This window comes from Neolamprologus multifasciatus, chromosome 14 (assembly GCF_963576455.1).
Source record: "Neolamprologus multifasciatus chromosome 14, fNeoMul1.2, whole genome shotgun sequence".
Classification (NCBI taxonomy): Eukaryota; Metazoa; Chordata; class Actinopteri; order Cichliformes; family Cichlidae; genus Neolamprologus; species Neolamprologus multifasciatus.
The window spans coordinates 30,014,512-30,037,716 of record NC_140452.1 but is presented as its reverse complement, the minus strand read 5'-3'; the positions used below and the strand labels follow the sequence as shown (position 1 = coordinate 30,037,716).

Here is a 23,205-nt window from a genome sequence, read left to right as displayed (position 1 = left end):
ATAAAAATAAAATTATATCTTATTATTTTTTCACCGCTCAAAATAAGCGTCACACTCGAGGAAGCCGGTATACCCGCCGAAACGCCGTGCATTTATCGAGACTTTTGACCCCAGGTAGGCCAGTTATGGATCTTCGGATCCACATTATGTCAGCAGCTCCACCGTGAACTATGTTAAAACAAACACCGCTCACGCCTCACAGATGACAGCTTACAGTCCTGCATGAAGATGAAAGCCCCGATCTGCAGACGCTGTGCGCAGAGGTTCAGGACCATAAGTCTTATTGTAAACATATCACGGCAGACCCGACGATGTTTGCATGAACATGCTTTTCAGCATCTCTTTACTGACCACTTTTCACACACGGTTGTTGTACGCATACAGCTGGCTGTAGCTTTTCAGCTCACAGCCCGACAACACAACAGCAGAGAGAGCACAGACTTTAAGGTGGCGAAGCGAGATTGCGGGTGCCGCTCAGGCGTGTCCGCCTCCCCTGCAGCAGCGCTGCAGACCACGCCCCGCCACACACATTAACCAGGTAAAATACATATTTAGGCAGAATTTTGCAAATATCTATTTTTCCTTTTTTAGCAGCATAGTGCTTTTTTCCAATTACTTTTTAAAAGTCAGGTCAAGGCTCCAAAAGCCCAAAGGCGATATAAGGGTGGTGGCTCACAACAGTTTTTGTTTGCTACATGCATCATTTTAGTTCAGCTGGGTGTCTTTCCTTTTGTTATATTTCTTTAAGAGTTCAAAATGTGTTAATTACATAAATAAAATGTAATTTTCTCTGTGGATTTTCTTCATGGATTTCATAAGAAACACAGCTTATTTGCTCTGTGGATTCTTTTAAAAAGCAGTTCAAAACTTTTCTGTTCAAACAAGCCTTTTGTTGATGTACGTATTTTATATTCTTTACATTATTTACATTTGATCTTTTACATTGTGTATAATGTCTATTGGTTGTATTGTTTATTTTAATATTTGTGTACAGCGCTTTGTGACTGCCTGTCTGTGAAAAGCGCTTAATAAATAAACTTTACTTACTTACTTTAGTTGTCCACACAACATAAAGGTAAAAAAACAAAAACAAAAAACAATATATACAGTGTTATCTTCATTTTAGATTTCAAAAAGTATTTGCGGCTCCCAGTGTTTTCTTTTGCGTGGAAACCGGGTCCAAGTGGCTCTTTGGGTGTAAAAGGTTGCAGACCCCTGGAATAGGCAATCACTTAGCAGCAAGGTGAATCGGTGATGCATTAGTGTGGTCTGCACTTCCTCTTCTTTGATTGGGTGAAATGAGTTGAAAGTAATTGGATGAGGGAACCATGGGGAGTGCCCTGCATAATTTCAATAAAACGCCGTTTTAAACGCCGTTACAGCTGGCACAGAACGCCGTAAAAAAAACGCCGTTCAAAGATGCATAAAAACGGCGTTTTCTGCCGAGCGGCGTAAAAAACGGCGTTTCCGTCTGTCTTTGAACGCCGCTTTTTACGTCACTCGGATGGTCGCCGTTTGTCGGAACAGAACGCCGTTTTTTTCGGCGTTTTGAATAATTAAACGGCGTTTTTACGCCATTTCTTAACCAAACGGGTTAGAAAAGTGGCGATTTTTGGCACTAATGGCTTGCCTTAGAGAATAGTCCTCCCCCAGCTGCTATCAGGGCAGGAGACGTTCACACCTGTGCGTCCAAACTGCAAATGAATCGCGCATGAGTTCTTCTTTTACTGTTAGGCTGTTTTGTGGATCACAAGGTTTAAAACTACTCATAAACACACACTCTCACACACAAAGTAACTCCACCAGAGCGCCAATTTCGGGTCACTTTTGCCAGTCCAGGTCTGGATAAAGGAGCAGGGTTGGAATTGTGACATTAAAAAACAATAATTGCTAAAATAAATTTAATTTGTAGTTCTAAATAAATTCTAACTGCATTTAGGACGTTTTTTACTCACTTTATGTCTCTTCCACAACGTTATTTCTCTCTCCAACAACGTAGGTTACAATTTCATTAGCATGACAAATTATGCAAATTAGGTGATGACGTCATTTGGCGACTTCTAGCGACTTTTAGGACAGCCAATAGCGATTTTCCTTACTAAGGAGTTGGCAACACTGTGGCGGACTTCTTGTGGACAGTCATGTCTGAACGGAGCGCTGCATTTCGACGGAGAGTCAATGATATCAGAGACAGAATGAATGCCCAATTTAACCGGCTACTGAATCAAGATAACAGTGAAGAGGGGACATCTCTTCTACAAAGGTGAAATGCTTTGGTGGTGGTTACTCTATTAGCAAGCTTTTAGCTTTGCGCCTTTTTTGTTCTTGCAAAACGAAATAACTTTTACATTTTTAAATAATAAATGGCTCGTTTACTAATTATCTGTTACAATTCAATCGACAGCATTTAACAACAAATTCTGTAATTATAAATGTCTATCGTAGATCGACGACTTCAAATGACAGTCATTTTAATCCCTCTTATGTGCATTTATGCATAAAGATTTTAGTTTATAAATGTAGCATATCCCATATTTTCAGGGAGCATTTAATTTGCGAGACAATCGAAAAATGCATGCAATAAACACCGAAGTGTTGAACATTCATTCCTTACTCTGAGTGTGTGGGGTGTTTTTTTTTCTTTTCTTTTTTTTTTCTTGGGGGGGTCTCTGTGTCATTAGTTTGACTTAAATTATCTCATGGTCTAATGCTAGCTTTGGAGTTTTCCACCAACAGCACGGGGGTGGACCAGTGCGCAGACCAAGAGGCGGGAGAACCAGACATCGCCAGTTAACGTTTAAGGTGTCAGTACTAAGGAATCCGACACTGACACACTACCGATCTCATAGGGGTAATCAATATTTATTTTAATATTAATTATTTGGAGTGATGGGTTTGAAAAAAGAGAATTACATCATGGTGTCAGTTGTTTACAAATTGTAGAATTTGGCATTAGATTTTTAGCACCTTTGTAATCTTTATTTCCTTGCACCAATAAGTTGATGTTGAGACACTACAATGTGACAATTTACCCTTTTCCATTTTTAGGGAAAGTTCTAAATGGCATTGCCAGCTAATTTGGTTTAAATTTGATTACAGATGCCACTCCTGCTACTCGGGTGGTCGTTCCTGTAAACCTAAATGCCACTGAATTCAGGCAGGCACTACGGGACAATATTGCAGACATACCTTTGCAGTTCGATCTATGCAAAGTGAATGGACAGCGGCTCATTCTTCCTCTTGAAGAGGAAACGCCCCAAGAAATTAGAGCAAGAAACCTACTGGGTCGCTCCAATCTTTATATCCGTCCAAAGGTATTCAAATGTTCCACTTGGGTGGCTGATATGGCATAATTGTCACTATTACTGTAACTCAGTGGCGCTCCAGTAACCCTAGTATTGTATAAGACATCTTTAACATGTTACTGCTCAGAATAATAAATGCTGTGCTTTTACCCAAAGGATTTGAGACATTCATCTGATCCCCATGCCAGATGGCTATGCTTAAATAATGCCCCGTCAGTTGATTCACTGTTAATAACAGAAATGCAGTAGAGCAAGCTTGAACTGTGGTCTAACAGTTTTTTAGGGTTAGGGTCATTTTGTTCTTGTAATCCCAGTTTCCTGGGTTTTGACTTTTTCATTGTCTTTTGTTAATGTCCTTAACCTTTCCTTTATTTATTTATTTATTTATTTATTTATTTATTTTCCCCTCAGTTATCCTAAGTTCTACCTACCCAAAGACTGATCTTCTGTGGTTATGCTTTCATTCATTTTAGGTGTGGCTGTTTTGGTTCTTGTCTTTGACTTGTCCTCTGTTCTTGTTTGTCATTTGTTGTTCCATTTCTTTTATATTTTAATACTCTGGTGTTTTAGATTACAGAAGCCAATGAGGACTCAACTGGTGGAGAAGTTGTGCAGTCTGAAATGGCAATGTAAGTGTTTGACAACTGCCTTTGGACTGTAGCACTGTAAATGCATTACACCCTCTCATCATCAATATTTACCATATTGCAGTGTGCTGCATGACACCGAGACACCTGACCATGGCAGGCACAATGTACAGGAGCCAGAGGTTATCAGGTAAATGGCACTCTGTTTGTTTATGAGTCGGAATTTTAATCTTAAACTATTGCAAAAAAAATTTAATTTTTTTGGTAAAACAACTGTTGTACAAACTAATTCTATCATTATTATAACTTGGATCATTTTGTGTAGTCTAGATCAATAAATATCTGCATTGGGGTCCTCTTCCTGCTATGAAATATTTCTGCTATTCCTTTGCAGTGGTCTGCATGAAAACCATACTCTCCAGGAACCAGAGGTTAACAGGCAATACGTGTGTGTGTGTAAAATTCCCCTCTCGCCCCTGGGGGTGGTCTATCCTTCACGTTCGGGTGCCAACAATCAGAGATGCAGAAAGGTGCAATGAAAAAGGTGGCTAAGAAGTATAGCAAGCTGTCCATGCCTGAGGCCTTGGAAACTACCAAGCAACAACTCACAGCCTTGGTCAGCCGTTTGAAGTGGTATACCAAAGAGATAGAAGGCAGAGATTAAACCAGCTGTTGTCCACTGAACCATCTCAGTGACAGGGAACCAATATGAGAAAAGCACCACCAAGGCTTGAGACTGAGCAATACTGAAAGAGCATATGGGAGAAGCATGCAACACATAACAGGAATGCTCGGTGGCTCAGAAATTAGGTAGAAAGCCCCAAGTATGACAGAAGGAGAGAGGAGCTGAAAGATAAGCTGAGAAACGTGACCTCAGTGACTGATTATCAAGATTACATGAAGTACACTCTGAGGGTCTATTAGAAGATATGAATGCAGCAGTGCAGACAATGCCTATTGTGACCATCACTGAAATCAACTAAATGATCTACACCACGGCAGCAGTTATCGGTGAGATGGTTGTCTACAAGATGAATAGCCACCAGGAGCAGTACATGTACCAGAAGTCTAGAGGCCAAGATCAAGGCATTATGGAGGGAACTAATCCAACTATCAGAGCTGCAGAAAGATGTGATGAAGACAGGGATGCCTGAGTAGTACAGCAAGCTGTCCATACCTGATGCCTTGGAAATTGCTGACCAAAGACAGAGCTATTATATTATTATGTTAGATTTATAGGACTTAGTATAATAACCGTGGTAATCGGAGCACTCAGTGCAGTGACCCCCAAGATAGGTGAGTGGCTCCAGCAGATCCCAGGAACATTATTTGAGCTCTCTGTCCAGAAGAGCGCAGTCCTGGGAATAGCAAAGATACTATGTAAAGCACCTGAGCTTGAAGGCTAGACTGCCCTCAAATCTAGTGGGGAATTTATATGTATATTACATAAAAAAGAGAAGCTCTATATTTGGAGACTTCAAATGGCATTTTCAATTGACCCTATTTGGTGCTTAAATCTTTGTTTTAAATCTTATCTTATCTTATTAGTGGCTGCACACTAGGGCTGCCACAAACGATTATTTTGATAGTCGACTAGTCACCGATTATTTTTGCGATTAGTCAACTAGTCACCGATTATTTTTGCGATTAGTCGACTAATCAGATCATGCATCCATTGGATGTAAAACGTACAGCTTATTGCACCAGAAGCATCTGCTCTTATATAACTATCATTAGCTTACAGCTTTAAGTGTTTAAGGTATGTGCTAACTAAAAATAAAGACAAGATGATAGTTTATTACATTCTAATGAAATTTGCAGATTGTTTCGGTGACGTTTAATAAACTCCTTGCTATCTAAAATATAACGGACACCGGAGTATATTCTCGAGCATCTCACACTTCTGATAATCAGTTGTCTGCTTGACGTTTATTCAGCTGTGTAAAAACTATAACTTTAATCTTAGCCAAACCGATTTACTCAGGAACAAATAAAATACTGAAATAAGCCAAACAATAACATTTTTAAGTTATCTAAGTGACTTATATATGTTTAACCTGAGTAGCGAAAGGCAGCGGTGGGTTTGAAAACGATTTGCCGGGAGTCCGGTGTTCTCACGGGCTCTAGTGAGCCTTGCCCCCGGCTAGCTATCGAGCTGGTGGGTAACAGACGTCTCCGAAAACGTCGGAGCGCTTTTGAAAATATGTGGTGTCTTGATAAACTGAGCAGATATTTGAGGTTTACACAGTTACAGTCTCGCCTGAAAATATGTTAAACGTTTATTTTGTGACCCTGTGTTGGAAACTGAGCTGGGCCGCGCTATGAATTCTGGGACAGAGCTACTTCTTCTTCTTCGGGGTTTAACGGCAGCTGGCATCCTTGTACATGCAGTGCTGCCATCTTCTGTTTCAGTCCGTTATTACACTCTTAAATCCTACTACTTATTTCTGCGTCTTTTGGGATCTTACAAAGCTTCAAACGACACGTCGACTATTAAATCAGTCGTCGACGATTTTGATAGTCGACGTAATCGTGACTAGTCGACTAATCGTGGCAGCCCTACTGCACACTATGGTTCCCCTGTTTCGCTCGGTGAGTACAAGGTTTTTTACCATTGCAAACACAGTACAAGTACTTCTACACACACACACACACACACACACACGTGTGTGTAAAATTGGCTGGCTGAAGAAGCTGACTGCACTCCATGTGCGTCTGGCTGCACAAATGAACCAGCTGCTAGTCAATGACACCCGGAATGGCTAAACAAAGGCCAGACAGTCCTGATTCCCAAGGACCTCCAGGAGAAACCTGTCCCATCCAACTTCTGGCCAGTAACCTGCCTCAGTACCACATGGAAGCTCCTGTCAGGCATCATAGTGGCAAAGATGAATAGGAACATGGATCAATACATGAGCGGGGCACAAAAAGGAATAGACAGGAATACCAGAGGAGCGAAACACCAGCTACTGGTTGACAGAGCAGTCACCCGAGACTGCAACACTAGGCTTATCAACCTGTGCACTGCCTGGATTGATTATACGAAGGCCTATCACTCGATGCCCCACAGCTGGATCCTGTAATGCCTAGATCTATACAAGCGCAACAGGACCCTAAGAGCCTTCATCAGAAACTCAATAGGGATGTGGTGTACAACAGTAGAGGCCAACTTCAAGCCCAAAGCACAAGTGCGGGATCTACCAAGGAGATGCACTGTTCCCACTGCTGTTCTGCATATGCCTGAACCCCCTCAGTGAGATCATTGACAAGACTGGCTATGGATACCGACTATGGAACAGAGCAATCGTCAGCCACCTCCTGTACATGGATGACATCAAGCTGTATGCCAAGAGTGAACGTGACATTGATTCACCAATCACCAGGATATACAGTAATGACATTGAAATGTTATTTGGATTTGAGAGGTGTAGTCAAATAGTAAAGAAGACTGATTGGATCAAACTATGAGAATGCAACATTGCAAATACCTGGAAATCCCACAGGCAAATGGCAACCATATAGAGGCCGCTAAGAAAGCCTCAACCACCAAGTAACTACAGAGGGTCAGTCAAGTCCTGAAGAGTCAACTAAATGGTAAGAACAAGATCCAGGCTATCAACACCTAGGCCTTGACGGTCATCGGGTACCTTGCTGGGATAATAAGTTGGCCAAAGAAGGATATAGAAGCCACTGACATCAAGACCAGGAAACTCCTGACCCTGCATGAATAATTCCGACCCCAAGTTCAGCACCCTGAGGCTGTATGCTAAGCGGAAGGAAGGAGGCAGGGGACTGGTGAGTGTCAGTACCACAGTCCAGGATGAGACAACGAACATCCACGAGTACACCAAGAAGATGGCCAAAACCAACCATGTGCTCAGTGAATACCTCAGGCAGCAGAAACCAAAGAAAGAGGAGCAAGAGGAGGAACTATCATGGAAGGACAGTCCGCTGCACAGTATGAACAACTGGCAGATAGAGGAAGTGGCTGACATCGAGATCAGCCACTTCTACAAGGGGCTGGACAAAGCTGGACTGAAAGGCAGCTCAGAGGCACTAATCATGGCAGCACAGGAACAAGTTCTGAGCACAAGATCGATAGAGGCTGGGGTCTATCACACCAGGAAAACCCCAGTTACAGGCTGTGTAAAGATGTGTAAAGATTGATTTTCTCTCAAATAGTTTAATTACAGGTTGGAGATCTCCAAAAATAAAGCTTAAATAGCTTCTGTATCTTATATCAATAAAAAAAATATAAGCCAAGCATTAATTTATTACTTTTAAATGGCTATTAGCAGTTTTATCTGCCAATAACTATTTTGTTGTAAAATATATAGGATGATTTCAAACATTTCAGTACTGCCTAGGGTTGGTTTTGTCTTCTAGTAGTTAGTCAGTATTGGGATTACTGCAAGTTAATTGAGTTGCACTTCTGAACGAGGACACAGACAGATTTAGTCTGGCTTTTACAATGTCACATGAGTTGCTCATGCTACACATGAGCAATTAAGATAATTCAATTCCAGTCAGACAAGTGCAATGAGATTGCACATCAGTTAACCTTGCTACTGAATTTAGTGTGCAATGAAAGATACATGTTTTAATTGTGTTTGCATTTGGATTAGAATTATAGAACTAAGAATATCTGGTGTGCTCACTGTTGTGTTTCCTTTGAAAAAACAGAAGACAGATGTCTCATGGATTTTTGCTGTTTCTACAGCATGGATGAAGGTATCTGTTTTGACTTCGTCATCTGCTCCAGCCCAAACTTATGAGCTTTATCATAAAGAAACGTTTTCATTGAAAGTTCTCCTCACTCTTTATGAAGGAAAGGATTTTAAATTAAATTCTGAAGACAATGAATAGAAGCTAATATGAGAGAAATATGCTCTGTCTTTCATAGTTCCTGTTTGTACTCTTACTGCAACGTTCTGGATCAACTGAGGATTTTTCAGACATTTTTAAAAGTGATCTATAATAATGAATTACAATAGTGTAGCCTAGAAGTAATAAATACATGAACTAATTTTTTAGTATCACTCATACACATAATGTTTTTGTTTGTTAGACACATTGCAATAAGGCAGTCCTACATATTTGATTAATATGTGCATTGAATGACATATCCTGGTAAAATTTCCCACACTTTACTGGAAGCCAAGTTAATACCATCAAAATAAGTGTCTGGTTAGACACCATGTTTCTAGGTTTTTTAGGACTTATTAAAAGTTACGTAGGCCTTAATATCTGTAAGACATTTCTGTAGTTAAACTAGTTGATTTGTGTCTTCTGATTTCATGGTTAATAAAGCTGAGGGTCATCTGCAAAGTGATAAAAATGTATTAATTGTTTTCTAATAAATCTGCCTAAAGGAAGCAAGTATTACACAAAACGTATTGGACCCAGGACAGAACCTGGTGGAATTCGGTAATTAAGTTGTGCATGTGAAGAAGACTCATCATTTACAATCACAAATTAGAATCTGTTAGATACATGTGGATACATATGATTCAAACTACTGTAGTGCACTTCCTTTAATATGTGTACTGTTATGATCAATAGTATTGAACACTACACTTAAGTCTAGCAGAACAAAGAGGAGTCCACTGTCAGATGCCATAACTAAATTCAGTTCAATTTGATTTGATTTATATAAGGCCAAATCATAACAACAGTTGCCTCAAGGTGTTTTATAATGTAAGGTACAATAATACAAAAAAATCCCGAGAAAACTCCCAATAATCATATTACCCCATATAAGGAAGCGCTTTGGTGACAGTGGGAAAGAAAAACTCCATATTAACAGGAAGAAACTTCCAGCAGACCCAGGCTCATGAAAGTGTCACCATCTGCTGCGACAGTCTGGAGTGAGGGGAGGAAGACAGGACAAAGACACGCTGTGGAAGAGAGCCAGAGAGGAAGAATAATTCAATGCAGAGAGGTGTATAAACACATAGGGAGTGAAAAGGGTGACTGAAGAAGAAATACTCAATGCATAATGGTAATCTCCCAGCAGCCTAGACATATTGTAGCATAACTAAGGGAGGATTCAGGGTCACCTGATCCAGTGCTAACTATATGCTTTATCAAAAAGGAAAGGTTTAAGCCTAATCCTAAATGTAGGGAGGGTGTGTGTCTCCCAAATCCAAACTGGGAACTGGTTCCACGAGAAAAGAAATCATCAAATATCCAAAAAGTTATGAAATATATCTGGTTGTCAAAGCTGCTGTCTTTTGTTAAATATTGTTGTTTTAATTGCTCAATTAGAAATAATAACAACTCTAAATATGACACATATATTGCAACATGTGGAACCAAATCATTAGAACTATTTTCTTACTTAACTCAGCACATTATTTTAAATATTGCTTTCAATTCCACCCAGGAAGGGCATTTTATTATGTAACTACCTCTTTTCCTCTAAATTTTCCTCTTCACAACTGCCGGATGAAGAATTTCCACCTGCTAAGAAGCGACTCAGAGACCCTTTGCTGCTGTTAGTCTCCCTCCAGAAGGCGTCTGGCTGCTGGCTGCTTGATCCAGCTCTGCTGCTGCACTGAGACCAACGAGGAGGTGGAAAAGTCAAAGCCTGAAAAGGTGGGCTATTAAATAAATAATAACACAGTAATAGTGGGTGTTTGTAACATATTCATTAAAATGGTTTCAAAAATGAATTTTCAAAATTACACACTCATGTTAATGAACATCTGCATGCTGCCTCACTTAATTTAATGTTTAACTACATGACTGCTGATTCTATACACTAGGCCAGCAGTGAAGTGTGGGCCACCATTCTGGCTCTGATCTGGCTTTGTGGTTTCAAGATGGATGCAAAGGACGAGTGGGAGCTTCTGGCTGCAAAGGCTGTATCATGGCTCAGTGCACAAAAAGGTAGTAAACACAAAAATAAGCATTCAGTTTGTGATGGTTATACTGAGTTGCTACAGTCGGTCAGTTATTAAGATGCTAATTGAATATTTTATTTTGTGTTTCCTTTTTTTTTTCCAGCACCGTCTGTGACAGAGTGTCAATTGGTAATGGAGTAATGCTTAGTTAAAAAGCTGAGTTAAATAAATGTGTGGTGAATAATTGTTTAAATTATGTATCTTCAGTTGCTGCAACTCTGTTATTAGTACATTCAAATGATGATGAATTACCATCACCAACTGGTAAAATATGGAGGTGAAGCTCATCAGCTATTATTTGAAATAAAAACTCACAAAGTTTTGATTTTAAACAGTAAAAAAGAATCACTGCTTAACCTTCAATGTCTTTAGGTTTTTACTTTCCATCTCTGCTGATATCAGATATCTGATGTCCACAAAATAATAATATAAAACATCTGACATCAAGTCAGTATCTGATTGGTGCTCTTATAAAAACCTTTCCCTAAATATTAAAAAACCAAAAGAAGTCAGTGATTTCAGGCGACAGAGAGGGGCGCTCAGGCCACTGGAATCTGGAGGTGAGGAGGATGAGGGGGTGCTTGCTTTATATTTCTGGGAGTTGCCATCAATGAGGTCGTTAAATGGACAACGAATGGTGCTCCTATTATAAAACAGGCACAACAGGGACTTTATTTCCTCAGAATACTGAAGAAGCCCCACCTGTCTGCAAATCTATTAGAGCATTTCTACTCTCAATATAAAGCATCCTGTTGTACTGTATAACTGTCTGGTTTGGGAACAGCTCAGCAGCAGACAGAGAAACTCTCCAGAGGGTGATAAAAACTGCTCAGGACATCACTGGCCAGCCTCTGCCGCCTCTGGAGGACATCCACTGGTCTCTTCCCTCTGCCCCCCTCTAGGCAAACGGCACAGGTTACTGAATTCACCCACTGCCAGATGAAAGAACAGCTTCTATCCAAGAGCTATCACTCAACTGAACCTTTTATCCCACACAGGATAAACCTTCTGTCATGTCAGGTTCCTTGAAGCACCAGGAGTACAAACTTTTCCCTTGACATATGGTATTTATCATAACCAAGGCTCAAGCTGGACCCAGACAAGCAATAAGAATATTAAAATGTTTATTTTCAACACACAAGAAAAGATTAAACAGGACAGAGGACTAGAAGAGACTGGCTTAAACTGAAAAACATGGAAAGTGGAATGGATCACGGCAGCAGGCAACTTTGACCGAACAGCAACAGGACTGATGATGTTTTCAATCTAAGAAGGACCTGAGAATCAGGGAGCCAGTTTCTTAGACATGCACTTCAAAGCAACGTCCGTTTACCAAGTCAGTCACCTGATCTTAACCTGATTGAGCATGCGTTTCACTTGCTGAAGACTAAACTTTGGACAGAAATGGCCTCAAACAAACAGCAACTGAAAGCCGCTGCATTAAAGGCCTGGCAGAGCATTAAAAAAGGAGGAAACTCAGCATCTAGTGAAATTTATAAGTTCAAGACTTCAGGCTGTCGTTGCCAGCAATGGTATTTCAACCAAGTATTAGAAAAGAACATTGTTTTATTAATTTTGACCAAATACTTTTGAGCCCCTGAAATGAAGTGTTTGTGTTAAAAAGCCATTGGTTCCTCATATATTTATGCAATCTTTTAGTTCACTAAACTAAAATAAAGCTGAGAGTCTGCACTTCAACTGCATCTGAGATGTTTCATTTAAAATTTATTGTGGTAACGTACAGAACAAAATTAGAAAAAATTTTGTCTCTGTCCAAATATTTATGTACCTAACTTTAACTCTCTCACCTCCTCCACTTCAGGCCTATCTCCCTTTGAAGGATTTCTAGGGTAAAATGGTAAATGGCCTGTACTTGTATAGCGCTTTACTTAGTCCCTAAGGACCCCAAAGCGCTTTACACTACATTCAGTCATTCACACACTGGTGATGGCAAGCTAGATTGTAGCCACAGCTGCCCTGGGACACACTGACAGAGGCGAGGCTGCCGGACACTGTCGCCACCGGGCCCTCTGACCACCACCAGTAGGCAATGGGTGAAGTGTCTTGCTCAAGGACACAATGACCAAGACTATCTGAGCCGGGGCTCAAACCAGCAACCTTCCGATTACAAGACGAACTGCAACTCTTGAGCCACGATCGCACCAGCCACCAACCACCAACCACCACTCTTCCAGTCCATCTTAGATTCTAAGCCAACCTCACCATGCCATCCATTCAGCATCACGTACAACGGAGCTGGCGGGTTAGGACCTCATAAAATCGACTATACAACATCTGCCCTTCTCTAGTAAAAACTCAAGCTAACTTCATTCCTTCACATCCACCCGATGTTTCATGTTTCCAATACAACAAACCCACTCCTTCCAGCCCATTGCCCTTCCTGCCTCTCTGCTCATCTTAAAAACCTTGCAAAAGGTCACAAACAATCAGCCTCTTGGATCATTCTCAGCACAGTTCTCTCTTTCACCGTCCTGCTAAACAAGTAAGAAAATCAGTTGCTGTGTTTCACCTTTGCTTCACTTACCTCTTACCTTTGAGTCACTTACCTCTGTGTCAGTACTTACCAAAACATTGCCTCTTGCTCCTCTGACAGATGACCTTGCCGGAGAAAACAAAATAAAACAAAAAACCTTCAAATGGCTGCAACTGCTGTGCTCCCTAAACTAGTATTGCTTTTTCACTGATTTGAAACTTTAATGTGTGGTACAACAATTCTTCTAGTTAAATAATTCTACAAGAATTATTTAACAGAGTATTTAACAGAGGATAGAAAAAATATATATCTGTGCCAAGTTCCCTGGTTAAATTGGCTGCCTGTGTAAAAAGCATAAATGGCTGTTTGTCTTGGTGTATTGGTCTTGTAATAGACTTGCAACAGGGTGATTGGGATTTTGAGAGTGGACAATTTTGCCAGCATGCAAACTAGATCAATCTGCTGGGACATCTGATTTTAGGACAATCACTTGTTTTTCCACAGGACACTGACAACCAGACATTAGATGCCACAGCCCTGGCCCACGGTATCCCCCATGCATGCGGTGGGCCTTCTGTAGCCAATCAGCACTAACGATTAATCAGAGGAAAGAGAGCAGCTTAATGAGGGTGACAAGGTGAAAATAGGATGATTGACGTGCCGGTGCTGTGAGGGCATGTATAACACCACCTACCCAAGTGTTGAATATAAGGAGGCTTTGAAGAAGCTACAATAATTGTGTGTTGTTTGTACATGAATCACAATGTGTTACTTCAGAGGTGTGATGTTTTCAGTTTTTTTTTTTTCTGCACTGCAGAAAATTGTAAAACTACTGTGAACTTGGTGGATCTGTCCAGATCTTTGACTGGAAACTATTTCTATGAATGAGTGGTTCAAAAATGTGTAAGTGAAAAGCTGCCATGTTTCAGGTCCCAAAGTCAAACGAACACTGAGGGATCACTGAGAGCTAAAAAGGGTCTAACTTCTTTCATCTTTAATAAAATGATCAGCATTGCTGCTTTACCAGGTTTAACAATTAAGTTTAACATCCAGGCATCCATGAAAACAGAGTTTATTCAAATTAACTGAGTTAGAGGTTAGCAGGAAGTTAGCTCGCTAGTTTCCACCTAAACATGATCATCATAATCAGTGTTACTAATTCATACACTGGTTTATCATCTTGCCTTTCTGTCTCATCCAGCACCATGATCAGGTCCAGTTTTTATTTCATCTTTGATTTTTCAGCTGCTGTGCCTGAGCAGCCTCCCAGAGACCCTTTGTTGCAGTTAGTCTTCCTCCAGAAGCCATCTGGCTGCTTGATCCAGCTCTGGCTGCTGCACCGGGAAAGAGCAGTGAGGAGGTGGATTGATAAATAAAATTCATAACAAAAATTCATAATGGACTTTTTCCATTTAGGAATAATAAAAATCAGCTTTCTTTTTAATTGCTATTAACTGACAGTCAGATAACCAGCTTTTAAAAACATATTCATAAACACTTTGCAGTCAACAAAATTTGCACAGAGGTTATAGATGAAATAAAAGTATCACGTGTTTTCTAGATGTGTTTATAACTCTGTTATTGTACATATTCTGTGTTATACATCATAATCAATCCAGTCTTTTTTCTTTTTTTTTTTTACTATTTTAATCTTTATAAAACTGTTATTTATTTATTTATTTTTGTGATTTCTGCTGCCCTATTGGTCTGGTCTCTCTTGAAAATCTGAGAATGTGATATTCATAATAAAAGGATTTAAAAGTTTACTGCCAAAAAATTATTGCACTTCATAACAGAAATGTGCTAACTGGCTTGAAATAGATTGAAACTGTTATGAGATTGCTTCAGGGAGCAGAAATGACACCGTCTTTTAGGTTTCGCCATCACTTTGTATTATGCGCACAACACCACCCTTCTCTGGCTTCCACATGAACTGCACCTTAAACATCAACCGTTCACACATGTCATGACACAAACAAACGTTTAAATACCGTAAATCACTTTTTGGACTGCGATCACTTTTTGGCACAACATCGGCTCTGATAACATTTAAAGCGCATTGAAAAACTATTCTTTAATGCTAAAAGTCCATTATCAATTGTAATTATTTATTTATTAATTTAAATTTCAGATATCGATCTTCATTTTTGTAAACTGGTGAATTAATGATTTTTTAAAGAATTAAAACGACAAAGTTTGGCAATATATTTTTTAAAAAGGATGAATAAAACAGTAAAATAAAAAGAAATATATATATATATTTAAAAACTATGATAATTAGACGAACTTTATTTTAAATAAATAAAATTGATTTTCGGTGACACTGGGAGTCATGGTGATGATGACGTGTTTGAGTGCAGTTATAAAAGCAGGAGGCAAAATTGGAATTCGGGTTTCACGTTTAAGCGCAAACAGGAGCTTTTTCCCACTAGTGCTGTGAAAACTCGGATTTTTCAAACTACAGCTGTTTGAAAATCTTCAAGAAGGATTTGCAAAATGACTTCTACAAACTTCAGTCGCGAGATGCACCTGCTCTCCCTTTTCATTGAGGTGATAGATCAACGCTATGGTGAGTACAGCAGGCTAATATGTCAGAGTGCTAGCAAACAAATACAACTTAAATTTTTGTCTTTTATTGTTTGGAAGTAGGACTTCATGAGTGTTAACATTTAGGATGAGATGTTTCATACTTGACTAACATCAATTTTAACATGTGCCAGTACACTATAAAGATGGCGCCATGTTTTTTTTTAATTGCTGAAAAAAAAACAATTGAATGCACGCGCCCTGGAAACGCCATTGGAGGACGCTGACGTCAGCGCGCGGGCCCGTTTTTGCATGTAGAGGGTTTGAGTTAACATGTTTGGGCTGCTGGCGCTGAGTTATACGTGAAAGTTTCATAGATTGTGAATGTGTAAAGCTGGAGAATGGAGTTTTAAAAGTTCACAGAGTCGCTAGCTGAGTTTGGGATTGAAACAGTGTGTGCCTGCAATAAGGAGGTGTGAGGTTTCTCACCTAAATGTAGCTGCTTTATTCTCAAAATATCGATGTTCAACTAATATGACGATATTACTCCTTAATGTGAATGCGTATTAAAACCTCAGTGAAAGTCCATGCAGCCTTACACCACATGAAAACTTTTACCACGTGAAAAATGTGAAGGCTTTCATAAACAATGAGTTCTGCTGGGAGCTTCTTACTGTTTGTGTGTGGAATAGCTTATGATGATGTAAAGCCATGTCTGGACAATTTAAATTCAGGCTTTAATTTGTGTGATCACATAATTAACGTAGACGCACGCTTTGCTTTCTCGTAGCTGAGCTGGTGAGTCCAATCACTGCACCTCAGATGGTCGTCCTTAACTTGAGGAACCGTGAACTGAGCAGCAGCCAACTGGACTCCATGTCCCACATGGTCCTCACTCTTTATCATAACCTGGTGACTGGGTCCAAGGACTTTCCTTACATACCTTTTAAAGGATTGTTCCACCGGGACCAGGTGACGACACCATTTGTCCATGTGAGGCAGAGCCAAAGAGAGAACACCACTCCTTCTCCTCCTACCGACTCACCAGCTGGCATGATGCTGCCGCCTGCGGGCTCCAGCTCTCATCCACGCTTCCTGACTCCAGTTCTTCCAGAGAAAGCGGATCTTGCTGTGCTGAAGGCAGATCGGAGGAACTGTGTCCGCACCCTGACTGTCGACGGCCTCCCCATCACCAGAGTCATCTCCACTGTTTACCGAACAGAGGACACTGAGATGACGAACCGCTGGAGAATAACAGACTACAGCGCGGACGGCACAGTTCTCACTTCGGTGCTCTGCCGTTTTCTAAATATGTCGGCAAAGCGTGCTAAGAGGAAGGCTCCGGAGGAAGAGAGCAGCATCCGGAGCCCGACTCCAGCAAGGAAGCGCTTGAGATTATAATATACAGTGAAGCATGTCGAACGTCAGCAAGCCTGAACAAAGTGGTAAGTAGTAAATAGTGCTTAAGGTTGTTTCTAAAATAATGTCCTAAAATATTTGAAAATCGTAGAGGTTTTAACTTTTATTCTTTCTTTTCTGCCTCTTGTTTCTAAAAGTCAGGAAAAAGAGTCACGCTGCGAAGAAACACCACACAGAAGATTTTCCCTCAGTAAAATGGTAAATATATTCATCTTGTTATGACGTTTGCTCACAATAACCATGAGTGTTCCTGTGTTTCTGAAGTGATTCACTCTCATTTGGTGTTATTTGATCCAAAGACAACTGAGAGTGTTCAGAGCAGCGTGAACGGCCGTCACCTGAGAGCAAGACAGTCCTCGCGCCTTTGTGGTTCCCTCCAGGTACTCCAGCTTCATCCCACAGTCCAGAGAGATGCAGTTAGGTTGAATGTGAGTGTGAGTGGTTGTCTGTTTCTCTGTGTTAGACTGACCTGTCCAGGTTGTACCCCCGCCTCTGGCCCCATAACAGCTGGGATAGCTCCAATCTTGAATTGGTTAAGCAGAAGAAATGGATGGAAGGAGGATCCAAAGAGAAACATTGAAGGCCCTCTCACAAAAAAAGATAAGAACTCATTTTACACATTGTTGAAACATCCTGAAAGTTATTTGTTGTGTTTAGAAACTTGTTGAACTGTCATTAGAGTTTGTTTCGACTTGTTGTTCATTTGTTATTCGGTTCAGCTGTGTTTCTATGTGTCCTTAGTTCCCATAATCAGCCTCCTGTGTGTAAATATTGTGTCAGTCTCCCTTTGTCCCTCCCTAGTGTTAGTCGCGGTCCCCTCGTGTTTCATTGCCTCAGTAGTTCTGTTTCCTATAGTTTTTCCCCAGTATAGGTTTTGGTTTGACTTTTTCAGTTCCCTTTGTCAGTCTTTGTATTTGGTATTTCCTCATCAGTCTCATCACTTTCCTCTGCAGAGAGAAAACAATAAAAAGACCTGAAGAGACGTCTATGCAAACGCTCTCATTGTGAAAGATAAGTATACATCCATCTAACCTGCGACTCTGTCACAACTCTGATCAGCAATTCTTTCAGCTTTGTCTGTTTTGATGATGTTATTAATTGTTATTATCCTTTATCCAGTTAACTTTCAGAGAGGAGCGGAGGGAGGAGCGAAGCCAGCGTGCTCTGTAAACTCTCATTTAAAAAAAGATAAGTATATATTGATTTTATATTATTATGACAGCTCCTCCTCAGTGAACACTTCCTCTAGTTGCTGAAATCATTTACTAATTTTATTCTTCCCATTTGTCTTTTGTTTTTCAGAGAAAACAGAGAGGAGACAAGGTGACATTAAGACCTAAGACAGGACGGATTGAACCCTTTCTCGTAAAAAGATAAGTATTCACTCTGCTTTTAATCATAATATTGATAAAGATCTAAAATTCTGCTTACCTGGTTGATAAAGTTACTAAAATGATTCCCTCTTTACTGTCATTTGTCCTTTAGAGAGAAGATGAGGAGAGTGAACGTCAGCAAGAATGAACAAAGTGGTAAGTAGTAAATAGTGTTTAAGGTTGTTTCTAAAATATCCCAAATATTAAAAAATCTTTGAGGTTTTAACTTTTATTCTTTCTTTTCTGCCTCTTGTTTCTAAATGTCAGGAAAAAGAGCGAAGATGAGAAGAAACTCCACACAGAAGATTTTCCCCCAGTAAAATGGTAAATATATTCATCTTGTTATGACATTTGCTCACAATAACCAGGAGTGTTCCCGTTGTTCTGAAGTGATTCACTCTCATTTGGTGTTATTTGGTGTTTGTCTTTGAAAGGAGAGGAGCAGTAACGGCACTGGGAGACAAACAACAGGATGATGCAAAGACAACTGAGAGTGTTCAGAGCAGCGTGAACGGCCGTCACCTGAGAGCAAGACAGTCCTCGGGCCTTTGTGGTTCCCTCCAGGTACTCCAGCTTCATCCCACAGTCCACAGAGATGCAGTTAGGTTGAATGTGAGTGTGAGTGGTTGTCTGTTTCTCTGTGTTAGACTGACCTGTCCAGGTTGTACTCCCACCTCTGGCCCCATAACAGCTGGGATAGCTCCAATCTTGAATTGGTTAAGCAGAAGAAATGGATGGAAGGAGGATCCAAAGAGAAACATTGAAGGCCCTCTCACAAAAAAAGATAAGAACTCATTTTACACATTGTTGAAACATCCTGAAAGTTATTTGTTGTGTTTAGAAACTTGTTGAACTGTCATTAGAGTTTGTTTCGACTTGTTGTTCATTTGTTATTCGGTTCAGCTGTGTTTCTATGTGTCCTTAGTTCCCATAATCAGCCTCCTGTGTGTAAATATTGTGTCAGTCTCCCTTTGTCCCTCCCTAGTGTTAGTCGCGGTCCCCTCGTGTTTCATTGCCTCAGTAGTTCTGTTTCCTATAGTTTTTCCCCAGTATAGGTTTTGGTTTGACTTTTTCAGTTCCCTTTGTCAGTCTTTGTATTTGGTATTTCCTCATCAGTCTCATCACTTTCCTCTGCAGAGAGAAAACAATAAAAAGACCTGAAGAGACGTCTATGCAAACGCTCTCATTGTGAAAGATAAGTATACATCCATCTAACCTGCGACTCTGTCACAACTCTGATCAGCAATTCTTTCAGCTTTGTCTGTTTTGATGATGTTATTAATTGTTATTATCCTTTATCCAGTTAACTTTCAGAGAGGAGCGGAGGGAGGAGCGAAGCCAGCGTGCTCTGTAAACTCTCATTAAAAAAAAAGATAAGTATATATTGATTTTATATTATTATGACAGCTCCTCCTCAGTGAACACTTCCTCTAGTTGCTGAAATCATTTACTAATTTTTTTCTTCCCATTTGTCTTTTGTTTTTCAGAGAAAACAGAGAGGAGACAAGGTGACATTAAGACCTAAGACAGGACGGATTGAACCCTTTCTCGTAAAAAGATAAGTTTTCCCTCTGCTTTTAATCATAATATTGATAAAGATCTAAAATTCTGCTTACCTGGTTGATAAAGTTACTAAAATGATTCCCTCTTTACTGTCATTTGTCCTTTAGAGAGAAGATGAGGAGAGTGAACGTCAGCAAGAATGAACAAAGTGGTAAGTAGTAAATAGTGTTTAAGGTTGTTTCTAAAATATCCCAAATATTAAAAAATCTTTGAGGTTTTAACTTTTATTCTTTCTTTTCTGCCTCTTGTTTCTAAATGTCAGGAAAAAGAGCGAAGATGAGAAGAAACTCCACACAGAAGATTTTCCCCCAGTAAAATGGTAAATATATTCATCTTGTTATGACATTTGCTCACAATAACCAGGAGTGTTCCCGTTGTTCTGAAGTGATTCACTCTCATTTGGTGTTATTTGGTGTTTGTCTTTGAAAGGAGAGGAGCAGTAACGACACTGGGAGACAAACAACAGGATGATGCAAAGACAACTGAGAGTGTTCAGAGCAGCGTGAACGGCCGTCACCTGAGAGCAAGACAGTCCTCGGGCCTTTGTGGTTCCCTCCAGGTACTCCAGCTTCATCCCACAGTCCACAGAGATGCAGTTAGGTTGAATGTGAGTGTGAGTGGTTGTCTGTTTCTCTGTGTTAGACTGACCTGTCCAGGTTGTACCCCCGCCTCTGGCCCCATAACAGCTGGGATGGCTCCAATCTTGAATTGGTTAAGCTGAAGAAATGGATGGAAGGAGGATCCAAAGAGAAACATCATAGGCCCTCTCACCAGCTTTCATTTATTAAATTTGTCTTTACTGAACGATTTCTGGTGTCTATTTGCATTGATACTCAGACAACAGCTCCTCTTTCTGTTTGTGCTGGAAGATTCAGGCAAACACATATTACATATATAGATTGTTATGATATGACTCAGTTTCACATTTAGTGCTATATGATAATGATAAGGTCCAGTTTAATAGTATTGCTAGTGTCTAATGAAATGAACACGTGATTTTCAGATCCAGCAAAGTGAATATTTTTCACTGTGGATAAATTACATGGAAACGTTTAATGAGTCATCAGCTATTTCACTACAAAGATGATGTGATTAAAGGTTCTCATACATGCAGGTCAGAAGTTTTGCTCCATCCAGGATGTTAAATGCTGATCAATGTTTACACATATCTGCACATTTCTAACAGCTCATTTCACAGGTCATCAGTCTCCTGACTGCATATGCAGAGTTTTATCATCACGTGTTCATGGCAGACAAACATAATTATGAATTCTTGTTTTAGTTCCATTCAGTCACTCAACATCAGGTGTCTGCTTGTCCTGAGCTGTGAGAACTACAGTGAGTTGCTTTCCTCTTTAGCTTAGTATTAATAAACCAGGTCGTAGGTGGGCACCTGCATCAAGGAGTCAAGAAGCATATTTTATTGTTTAACGGTGAAAATAATGGATTGTTGTTTATTTGTTTAATGGAAAGACTGAAAGTGCGGCCTGGTGTTGACTTACACTTATTCAAAGTGATGAAGTACCAACAGATACTAAAAGTCACAGCCTGAAACACGTCAACTGCTTTATTATTTCTAGTTTTAAATAAACTGTAAGAACAATGTGCAACAACAAGGAAAAAATCCCTTAAATAAAACAGTACCTAGTTCATATGTTTTAAGTTCTAACTACTAAATAAAATACAAAAAATATCAGAGAAATGCTTCAGTACTGTAAATTCATAGAGGTAGGTGCAATAAGGGAACATGATTTGTAAATCAGTTGAATAATTAAGTAGAAGAATTTGTTCTGAAAACTGTAAAACTGTGTAAACTCTTTGGTAAAAACAGGAAGAATTACATTTGAAAATGAATGATTGGAATCCAAACATTTGACTTTTGTTTTTCCTCAATACTCCATCCTCCTCTTAACATTTTTGTTTTCCAGCTTTTTTAGAGGGAAAATCATTTATTACATCACTGCAAGAAATCTGATGGCCAACTCTGTTGTTAATACTTGTTACTGTCGGTCCACTCAGTCTTTCCTGTGCCGTGGAAGGTCTGTGGTAGTTGTTTAAGTACACAGTGAAGGGCAGGTGATGCTGCCGTCTCCCTGTCAGCTGTGTCCTCTCATCTTCAGAAGTCTGGACTCGTGAGCGAACGTGCCAAATAAGAACTAGCAAGTATGCATGTACGATCTCTTTACTTGGTACTGAGAGATGCCATCTAAAGGAATCGACTCTGGACTAAAGCAGCGTTTTAACCGTTTCATTGTTAGCCCCGCCCCCTAACTCTGATGGGTGAGGTTGACGGATGAAATAAATTCATCATGCAGTGCATCACAGTAAACATGGAAAAAAATAATAATTAATTTTTCCTAAAAATGAATGAGTTGGTTTTAAATGAATTAACATTTTAATTATATATAATATAATATAATAACTCAGCATTTTTCTAGTTAGGTTCATTTGGACATCGAGCAGCAATAGGCTTCTTCACCACATCTAAAGGAGAATCACACTTTTGACATAGAGGGAACCTTAACAGGTCTCCTGGCACTGCCATTTCTTGCCATTAAGTAATCTTTGCCATCACTGTTATTTTCTTTAACACTTTTAGTTCTGAGCGAGCTCTCAGTAGCTTAGGCAACTCATTTTTCTTATTTTGAAGTTTAACAGTTTCTTCTTGTCTCTGTTTTAACGCTGCACTAAGCTCACTGTCAGGAGGAGGATTCTTGGACCTTTGGCTCAGTTTGTCTACTTGCTTTGCAACCTCATCCACTCTCCTTTCAAGCTTAGATGCCTCGCTCTGTTTTGTAGTCTGTATTGGAACAGGTTCATCATCATAGGAGGGTACATCAAAAATGGAGTGGGCATGTACAGCTGCTTTTGTAGAATGTTACGCAGAGAGGTGTCGTGAGGGAAACATCAGAACTGGTATGGCTGGAGGGCTAGGCACCAGCGCAGTATGCTCGCATTTTGATGTTGCTTGGAGTGCATCCACACCAGGGGTCTGTGATCTGTCTGAAGAATAAATTCTCTTCCAAGGAAATA

The 23,205-nt window shown here is 40.0% G+C and overlaps 2 protein-coding genes and 1 long non-coding RNA gene across 5 annotated transcripts; all 3 read left to right on the top strand.

The window, feature by feature from the left end:
- The first annotated feature begins 1,643 nt into the window (after positions 1-1,643).
- On the top strand, positions 1,644-6,462 carry LOC146504336 (uncharacterized). The gene is made up of 6 exons (XM_085130322.1): positions 1,644-2,263; positions 2,715-2,851; positions 3,100-3,314; positions 3,876-3,934; positions 4,017-4,082; positions 4,287-6,462. The coding sequence occupies exons 1-6, from the start codon at positions 2,142-2,144 to the stop codon at positions 4,429-4,431; spliced, it is 744 nt and encodes a 247-aa protein (XP_084986448.1). The 5' UTR covers positions 1,644-2,141; the 3' UTR covers positions 4,432-6,462.
- Positions 6,463-8,531: 2,069 nt separating this feature from the next.
- LOC146504335 (uncharacterized) lies at positions 8,532-11,053 on the top strand. Of its 2 annotated transcripts, XR_014868630.1 has the most exons (4): positions 8,532-8,623; positions 10,346-10,489; positions 10,660-10,783; positions 10,901-11,053. It is a non-coding gene; the product is annotated as an uncharacterized LOC146504335 (long non-coding RNA). The 2 variants fall into 2 exon arrangements; XR_014868629.1 differs by lacking the exon at positions 8,532-8,623 and having other exon boundaries at positions 9,475-10,489.
- Positions 11,054-15,568: 4,515 nt separating this feature from the next.
- On the top strand, positions 15,569-17,267 carry LOC146504334 (uncharacterized). Of its 2 annotated transcripts, none has more exons than XM_085130329.1 (2): positions 15,569-15,860; positions 16,608-17,267. In XM_085130329.1, the coding sequence occupies exons 1-2, from the start codon at positions 15,788-15,790 to the stop codon at positions 17,216-17,218; spliced, it is 684 nt and encodes a 227-aa protein (XP_084986455.1). In that variant the 5' UTR covers positions 15,569-15,787; the 3' UTR covers positions 17,219-17,267. The 2 variants fall into 2 exon arrangements, with proteins under 2 accessions (XP_084986455.1, XP_084986456.1); XM_085130330.1 differs by lacking the exon at positions 15,569-15,860 and adding an exon at positions 15,881-16,290 and having other exon boundaries at positions 16,608-17,262.
- The last annotated feature ends 5,938 nt before the right edge of the window (positions 17,268-23,205 follow it).